This window comes from Oncorhynchus clarkii, chromosome 1 (assembly GCF_045791955.1).
Source record: "Oncorhynchus clarkii lewisi isolate Uvic-CL-2024 chromosome 1, UVic_Ocla_1.0, whole genome shotgun sequence".
NCBI classification, from domain to species: domain Eukaryota; kingdom Metazoa; phylum Chordata; class Actinopteri; order Salmoniformes; family Salmonidae; genus Oncorhynchus; species Oncorhynchus clarkii.
The window spans coordinates 6,854,343-6,864,146 of NC_092147.1; the positions used below are offsets into that span (position 1 = coordinate 6,854,343).

Sequence of the window (9,804 nt, forward strand, 5' to 3'; positions counted from 1 at the left end):
ACCAGCCAGCAGCCAGCTATTCACCAGCCAGCCACCAGCCACCAGCCTGCCACCAGCCACCAGCCAGCCAGCCAGACAGACAGTCAGCAGCCAGCCATTCACCAGCCAACCTGCCACCAGCCACCCAGCCAGCCAGCCACCAGCCAGACAGACACCAGCCACCATCCAGCCAGCCAGCCAACCGCCACCAGCCTACCACCAGCCAGCAACGATCCAGGTACCAGCCTGACGGCCAGCCTTCCAGCCACCAGAAAACCACCAGCTAGCCAGCCAGCCAGCCACCAGCTAGCCAGCCAGCCAGCCACCAGCCAGCCAGCCAGCCAGCAGCCAGCCAACCAGCCTGCCAGCCAGCCACCAGCCAGCCACCAACCAGCCACCAGCAAACCAGCCTCCAGCCATTCAGCCAGCCACCAGCCAGCCACCAGCAAAGCCAGGCTCCAGCCAGCCATCCACCAGCCAGCCGGCATCCAGCCAGCCAGCCACCAGCCACCAGCCTGCCACCAGCCAGCCACCAAACAGCCACGATCCAGTTACCAGCCTGCCGGCCAGCGTTCCAGACACTGAAAGCCACCATCCAGCCAGCCACCAGCCTGCCAGCCAGCCACCAGCCAGCCACCAGCCACCAGCATGCCACCAGCCAGCCACCAGCCTGACAGCAAGCCAGCCAGCCATCCAGACACCAGCCACCAGCCAGCCAGTCGGCCACCAGCAAGCCAGCAACCAGCCAGCCAGCAGCCAACCAGCCACCAGACAGCCACCAGCATGCCAGGCTCCAGCCAGCCAGCCACCAGCCAGCCATCCAGCCAGCAGAAAGCCACCAGCCAAACAGTCAGCAGCCAGCCATTCACCAGCCTGCCACCAGCCACCCAGCCAGCCAGCCACCAGCCAGCCACCAGCCAGCCAGCCACTAGCCTCCAACCTGCCACCAGCCTGCCAGCCAGCCACCAGCCAGCACCAGCAGCCAGTCACCACCTGCCAGCCAGCTTTCCAGCCACCAGCCAGCCACCAACCAGCCAGCCACCATCGAGCCAGCCAGCCTGCCACCAGCCAGCAACGAGCAGCCAGCCACCAGCCACCTGCCTGCCACTAGCCAGCCACCAGCCTGCCAGCCAGCCAGCCAGCCACCAGCCAGTTACCAGCCTGCCAGCCAGGCTTCCAGCCACCAGCCAGCCGCCAGCCAGCCAGCCACCAGCCAGCCAGTCACCAGCCACCAGCTAGCACCAGCACTCACCAGCCGGCCACCAGCCACCAGCCAGCCGCCAGCCAGCCACCAGCCACCAGCCTGCCACCAGCCAGCCACCACCCTGCCTGCCACCCTGCCTGCCATCCAGCCACCAGCCACCCACCATCCAGCCAGCCAGCCTGCCACCAGCCAGCAGCCAGCCACCAGCCACCTGTCTGCCACTAGCCAGCCACCAGCCTGCCAGCCAGCCAGCCAGCCAGCCACAAGCCAGTTACCAGCCTGCCAGCCAGGCTTCCAGCCACCAGCCTGTCAGCCAGCCACCAGCCAGTTACCAGCCTGCCAGCCAGGATTCCAGCCACCAGCCAGTTACCAGCCTGCCAGCCAGGCTTCCACCCAACAGCCAGTCACCCATCCACCAGCCAGACAGCATGCCAGTCAGCCACCAGCCAGCCACCAGCCAGCCACCAGCCAGCAACCAGCAGCCAGCCACCAGCCACCTGCCTGCCACTAGCCAGCCACCAGCCCAACAGCCACCAGCCAGCCACCAGCCAGTTACCAGCCTGCCAGCCAGGCTTCCAGCCACCAGCCAGCCACCAGCCAGCCAGCCACCATCCAGCCAGCCACCAGCCAGCACCAGCACTCACCAGCCAGCCACCAACCACCAGCCTGCCAGTCAGCCACCAGCCAGCCACCAGCAGCCAGTCACCAGCCTGCCAGCCAGCCTTCCAGCCACCTGCCAGCCACCAACCAGCCAGCAAGCCAGCCAGCCACCAGCAAGCCAGCCAGCCACCAGCAAGCCACCAGTCAGCCAGCCAGCCACCAGCCACCCAACAGCCAGTCACCCAGCCACCAGCCAGACAGCATGCCAGTCAGCCACCAGCCAGCCGCCAGCCAGCCACCAGCCACCAGCCTGCCACCAGCCAGCCACCAGCCTGCCTGCCACTCTGCCTGCCATCCAGCCACCAGCCACCCACCATCCAGCCAGCCAGCCTGCCACCAGCCAGCAACCAGCAGCCAGCCACCAGCCACCTGCCTGCCACTAGCCATTCACCAGCCTGCCAGCCAGCCAGCCAGCCACCAGCCAGTTACCAGCCTGCCAGCCAGGCTTCCAGCCACCAGCCTGTCAGCCAGCCACCAGCCAGTTACCAGCCTGCCAGCCAGGCTTCCAGCCACCAGCCAGCCGCCAGCCAGCCACCAGCCAGCCAGCCACCAGCCAGCACCAGCACTCACCAGCCGGCCACCAGCCACCAGCCTGCCAGTCAGCCACCAGCCAGCCACCAGAAAGCCACCAGCCAGCCAGGCCAGCATTCTAGCCACCAGTCAGCCACCAGCAGCCAGCCAGCCTGCCTGCCAGCCAACAGCCAGCACACCAGCCAGCTTGCCAGCCACCAGCCATTCACCAGCCAGCCACCAACCAGCCAGCAAGCCAGCCAGCCATCAGCAAGCCACCAATAACCATCATGTGATACAAAGACAGCTGAGTAGACAGTTGGGTCGAATAAAAATGTGAAGATGATTTTGTCATTAAATCAAAGTATTTCCCCTCAAAAAAATATAGTATTTCCGCTTCATGATTGTTGATTCATTTTCAGTTACATGGCACTGTTCAGTGATATTTTTTCAGAATATTTTATTGAGCAATATTGACACAGTTTTGTAACATAAGTTGGTTGCAATAAGTCATTCTGAAATGTTTAACTTCGTTGTGAGCATTGATACCCCTAATATTGCTTTAGTTGTCTGAATTTTGCAGAGAAGCAATACGGCAGACTCTTATTAATGTTTTCCTACTGTTCAAACTCTTTTGCATAATCTTTTTCAGGAGAAACTCCTATGGGTGTTCCCCCTTGTTACCAAAAGTGTATCAAACAGGTATGTCAGCTTTGGTAGCCCTTTCCTGCAGTCAAATCACCTAATTGCCTTAAGGGTGGAACTTTCGTAATTTCGTTATTTCAAAAAACCTGCAGAAATTCCGGTGTCTCTCTGTTAAACAGTTTTGTGAGGTGTATACTTTTTTTCAAAGTAGATTTTTTTAAGACTACCAAGAATCACTCAGTGTAAATCAGTGGAAAGCACAGTGTTTTACACTGATTTACTACACTGCAGTAAAAGGTTAATGGATTGGCCCACTGGCGTGATTTAATACACATTTAAATGGATCCCACAGGGCACAGATGTCAATTCAACGTCTATTCCATGTTGGTTCAATGTAATTTCATTAAAATGACGTGGAAACAACGTTGATTCAACTAGTGTGTTCCCTGTGGGGTAGTTCAGTGATTTAACATATTTCAATATTTATTTTTTTCCCCCCTTGAAACCGACTATGAACAAGAGGTGACTGCAATCACTTAACTATAACTTTAAAACATAATAACTGAACACTGGCCAATATACATAAGGTGTACGTTCTCCCATAGTAACTCAAACAGAGCCTGGCTATTAACATTTCACACCTGTGGCCGCAAGGCTCGCACTCGTTGTAGCCGATGTGAGTAAGACCTTTGAACAGGTCAACATTCACAAGGCCGCAGGGCCAGACGGATTACCAGGACACGTACTCAGAGCATGTGCTGACCAACTGGCAAGAGTCTTCACTGACATTTTCAGCCTCTCCCTGACACAGTCTGTAATACCTACATGTTTCAAGCAGACCACCATAGTCTCCGTGCCCAATCACACCAAGGAAACCTGTCTAAATTACTATCGCCCCGTAGCACTCACATCTGTAGCCATGAAATGCTTTGAATGGCTGGTCATGGCTCACATCAACACCATCATCCCAAACACCATGGACCCACTCCAGTTCGCATACCGGCTCAACAGATCGCAGATGACACATTCTCTATTACACACCACACTGCCCTTTCCCACCTGGACAAAAAGAACACCTATGTGAGAATACTGTTCATTGACTACAGCTTTGGGTTCAACACCATTATGCCATCCAAGCTCATTACTAAACTAAGGACCCTGGGAATAAATACCTCCCTCCACAAATGGATACTGGACTTCCTGACGGGCTGCCCCCAGGTGGTGAGGGTAGCAACAACGCATCCACCATGTTGATCCACAACACGGGGGCCCCTCAGGAGTGCGTACTTAGTCCCCTGCGTTAAGTTTGACGAAAACACCACAGTGGTTTGCCTGACCAGCAACGACGATGAGACAGCCTAAAGAAGGAGATCAGAGACCTGGCAGTGTGGTGTCAGGACAACAACCTTTCCCTCAACAAGACAAATGAGTTGATCATCTACAGGAAAAGCAGGACCAAGCACACGCCCATTCCCATCGACAGGGCTGTAGTGGAGCAGGTTGTAGGTTGGTAACTATGATCTGTGTCATCCAACAATAACCCATGGTTACAATGATCTGTATCATCCAATAATAACCCATAGTTACTATGATCTGTACCATTCAACAATAACCCATGGTTACAATGATCTGTATCATCCAATAATAACCCATGGTTACTATGATCTGTGTCATCCAACAATAACCCATGGTTACAATGATCTGTACCATCCAACAATAACTCATGATTACAATGATCTGTACCATCCAACAATAACTCATGGTTACTAGGATCTGTACCATCCAACAATAACAGTAATAACCCATGGTTACTAGGATCTGTATAATCCAACAATAACCCATGGTTACAATGATATGTATCATCCAACAATAACCCATGGTTACAATGATCTGTACCATCCAATAATAACCCATGGTTACTAGGATCTGTATAATCCAACAATAACCCATGGTTACAATGATCTGTACTATCCAATAATAACCCATGGTTACAATGATCTGTACCATCCAATGATAACCCATGGTTACTAGGATCTGTATCATCCAACAATATCCTATGGCTACTATGAAGGTGTGTAAAACATTCCACCACCAACCCTTAATGTTTGAGTGAAAATTAGCGCTAGCACCTGAGGGAGGGGCAGCTAAATAACGAGGTGGAAAGGACAAATGTTTTCCTCATTAGCATAATGGCTAAATCAAACACAGAAACATATTAGCTAATTCAACTGGCCTAAGGGGAAAGGGAAACAATGATTTAACGCTTGCTTATGGCAGATTTTATGAAAAAGTGGCCCGTCCCTCAAATGTGAAACTACCTCAGAGGGTGTTACACTCAGCCAATGATAGTGGCAGTTGGTTCATGTAGAGTGTCTCTCTCTGTCTGCTTGTCTCTGTTTGTCTGTCTGTCTGATTCAGTTCTGACTCCACCCCGTAGACATCTTACGTCATTCTCACACCAAGTCACGCAAAAAAACACTGTTACTTCTAATGGTCTCCATTGTGTGTGAGGGCACCGAGAGGGGGGAAAGGAGACCCCCAATAAACACACACATTATGTGTTTAACAAGATGGCACGGCCTCTGAAGTGGAGCTCTGTGAAGCCTTGTCCCTTTTCCTGGTAAACACTGAGTTAGTTCTGCCCACCTTCCTCCCCTCAACCCTGCTCCAAGCACCTTTCTCTCTCACACCATACCTGGGTTCAAATAGTACTTGAAATCTTTCAAATACTTTCAGCGTTTGCTTTATCCTGCCTGGAGTGCCAGGTGGGTGGGGTTAACAGTTTTTGGACTTTTTTTTATTGGTCCATAATCCAGGCAAGCTAAATCAAGCACAGTAAAATGTTTTAAATGATTTGAAACAGTACTTTGAACCCAGGTTTTGCCTCTCTTTCCCACAAAACACCATGGGGATAGTAGCACGGGATCCTCAGGATGGGACGTTACCGCTTTCAGCACTTCCTCGCGTCGACAAAAGCCTCTGAAGCCAGCTTGCGTGTTTTATTGCGGCTGGCGAGTATGAAAACAAACTGACCTGCTCGGCACGGCACTTTGATCTTAATTTCCTGGCCATTATTTACGTGTTTCTCACGAAGTGCTTTTTCTTTCTCACTTGATTACTATTCACTTCCTTGCACATTCTGTCTGACCCAGACAATACATTGTTCTTTAATAGTTGCTCTGGCAGGAAGCTATAAAAGAGCTTTCTAGTCAAATGTTATTATTCCCTCCAAATATGAAGTCGATCTGTGTAGCTGTAACCAAAGTCAATCAGGAGGATAGGTACATAGTAAGTAACAATTGCATGTAAACTGTTTATAAAGGTTGCCTTATTGTAAAGTGCTTCAAAGAGACTTAAAGCCAAAGGCTGTATACAAACAGAACATAGACATAGCTTAATTTTAAAGTCTATAGGATTTCCGTCAATTAAATAATTGATACCCTTAGATTGTCTCACTTTATCACAATCAAATGATGTAATAACATTTAATAAATTGTTTTATAGCGTCAAATTATGTTTAACAAGTAGTAATAATACATGACATAATAAAATATTGAATAAAGACATGTTTATTGACAAGAAGTATTTTGCAGATGAGCTCATCTCTGCTGAGGCTAGTTGTGACTCCTTCCTGTGTAGTGAAATGTGATTTATTAGCCGTTTCCTGATCTTTAGTGAAGACTGTTACCCCTGGGTAGCATCTATCCCTCTGACTCTAGACTCCTCACTTTTGTTCATTGTGTATTTGTGTTAGAAACACACCCAGTCACTGATAAAAATGAATAATTTGTAAAAAAAAATATATATATATATACAGTGCCTTGCGAAAGTATTCGGCCCCCTTGAACTTTGCAACCTTTTTGCCACATTTCAGGATTCAAACATAAAGATATAAAACTGTATTTTTTTGTGAAGAATCAACAACAAGTGGGACACAATCATGAAGTTGAACGACATTTATTGGATATTTCAAACTTTTTTAACAAATCAAAAACTGAAAAATTGGGCGTGCAAAATTATTCAGCCCCTTTACTTTCAGTGCAGCAAACTCTCTCCAGAAGTTCAGTGAGGATCTCTGAATGATCCAATGTTGACCTAAATGACTAATGATGATAAATACAATCCACCTGTGTGTAATCAAGTCTCCGTATAAATGCACCTGCACTGTGATAGTCTCAGAGGTCCGTTAAAAGCGCAGAGAGCATCATGAAGAACAAGGAACACACCAGGCAGGTCCGAGATACTGTTGTGAAAACGTTTAAAGCCGGATTTGGATACAAAAAGATTTCCCAAGCTTTAAACATCCCAAGGAGCACTGTGCAAGCGATAATATTGAAATGGAAGGAGTATCAGACCCTTGCAAATCTACCAAGACTTGGCCGTCCCTCTAAATTTCAGCTCATACAAGGAGAAGACTGATCAGAGATGCAGCCAAGAGGCCCATGATCACTCTGGATGAACTGCAGAGATCTACAGCTGAGGTGGGAGACTCTGTCCATAGGACAACAATCAGTCGTATATTGCACAAATCTGTCCTTTATGGAAGAGTGGCAAGGAGAAAGCCATTTCTTAAAGATATCCATGAAAAGTGTTGTTTAAAGTTTGCCACAAGCCACCTGGGAGACACACCAAACATGTGGAAGAAGGTGCTCTGGTCAGATGAAACCAAAATTGAACTTTTTGGCAACAATGCAAAACGTTATGTTTGGCGTAAAAGCAACACAGCTGAACACACCATCCCCACTGTCAAACATGTTGGTGGCAGCATCATGGTTTGGGCCTGCTTTTCTTCAGCAGGGACAGGGAAGATAGTAAAAATTGATGGGAAGATGGATGGAGCCAAATACAGGACCATTCTGGAAGAAAACCTGATGGAGTCTGCAAAAGACCTGAGACTGGGACGGAGATTTGTCTTCCAACAAGACAATGATCCAAAACATAAAGCAAAATCTACAATGGAATGGTTCAAAAATAAACATATCCAGGTGTTAGAATGGCCAAGTCAAAGTCCAGACCTGAATCCAATCGAGAATCTGTGGAAAGAACTGAAAACTGCAGTTCACAAATGCTCTCCATCCAACCTCACTGAGCTCGAGCTGTTTTGCAAGGAGGAATGGGAAAAAATGTCAGTCTCTCGATGTGCAAAACTGATAGAGACATACCCCAAGCGACTTACAGCTGTAATCGCAGCAAAAGGTGACGCTACAAAGTATTAACTTAAGGGGGCTGAATAATTTTGCACGCCCAATTTTTCAGTTTTTGATTTGTTAAAAAAGTTTGAAATATCCAATAAATGTCGTTCCACTTCATGATTGTGTCCCACTTGTTGTTGATTCTTCACAAAAAAATACAATTTTATATCTTTATGTTTGAAGCCTGAAATGTGGCAAAAGGTCGCAAAGTTCAAAGGGGCCGAATACTTTCGCAAGGCACTGTATATATTTAACATATACTGTGGGGCAAAAAAGCTTTTAGTCAGCCACCAATTGTGCAAGTTGTCCCACTTAAAAAGTTGAGAGAGGCCTGTAATTTTCATCATAGGTACACTTCAACTATAACAGACAAAATGAGAAAAAAAATCCAGAAAATCACATTGTAGGATTTTTTATGAATTTATTTGCAAATTATGGTGGAACATAAGTATTTGGTCACCTACAAACAAGCAAGATTTCTGGCTCTCACAGACCTGTAACTTTGTCTTTAAGAGGGTCCTCTGTCCTCCACTCGTTACCTGTATTAATGGCACCTGTTTGAACTTTTTATCAGTATAAAAGACACCTGTCCACAACCTCAAACAGTCACACTCCAAACTCCACTATGGCCAAGACCAAAGACCTGTCAAAGGACGCCAGAAACAAAATTGTAGACCTGCACCAGGCTGGGAAGACTGAATCTGCAATATGTAAGCAGCTTGGTTTGAAGAAATCAACTGTGGGAGCAATTATTAGGAAATGGAAGACATACAAGACCACTGATAATCTCCCTCGATCTGGGGCTCCACGCAAGATCTCACCCCGTGGGGTCAAAATGATCACAAGAACGGTGAACAAAAATCCCAGAACCACACGGGGGGACCTAGTGAATGACCTGCAGAGAGCTGGGACCAAAGTAACAAAGCCTACCACCAGTAACACACTACGCCGCAAGGGACTCAAATCCTGCAGTGCCAGACGTGTCCCCCTGCTTAAGCCAGTACATGTCCAGGCCCGTCTGAAGTTTGCTAGAGAGCATTTGGATGATCCAGAAGAAGATTGGGAGAATGTCATATGGTCAGATGAAACCAAAATATAACTTTTTGGTAAAAACTCAACTCGTCGTGTCTTTCTGCATATTAAAATCATATAAAATGTATATTCCAAGTCAACCAGCTAAAATAGCAGTGTAAAATACAGTGTCTCTGAATATACTGTATTTCTATGGTATGAATATAATTTCCAAGTATGGTGAGGTATGGATGAGGTATGGTGAGGTGTGGATGAGGTATGGATGAGGTATGGTGAGGTGTGGATGAGGTATGGATGAGGTATGGTGAGGTATGGATGAGGTGGGAATGAGGTGTGGATGAGGTATGGTGAGGTGTGGATGAGGTACGGTGAGGTACGGATGAGGTGGGGATGAGGTATGGTGAGGTATGGATGAGGTATGGATGAGGTATGGACAGTGTGTTTGAAGTCCCTTTGGTAGATTTAGCTTTGTACTGGTGGTCTCTCCTGTCAGTGTTACCTATATACCGTAAAAACAAAATGTCTGCCACAAAGAGTAAAGTTATCCAGTCAGAAACTAACAAATTAAATGTCACCCGATCA

The 9,804-nt window shown here is 48.1% G+C and overlaps 1 protein-coding gene across 1 annotated transcript; it reads left to right on the forward strand.

The window, feature by feature from the left end:
- Nucleotides 1-627: 627 nt before the first annotated feature.
- LOC139414301 (adhesive plaque matrix protein-like) lies at nucleotides 628-2,638 on the forward strand. The gene is made up of 2 exons (XM_071162222.1): nucleotides 628-1,131; nucleotides 1,409-2,638. Exons 1-2 carry the CDS (start codon nucleotides 628-630, stop codon nucleotides 2,636-2,638), a joined length of 1,734 nt encoding a protein of 577 aa, XP_071018323.1.
- The last annotated feature ends 7,166 nt before the right edge of the window (nucleotides 2,639-9,804 follow it).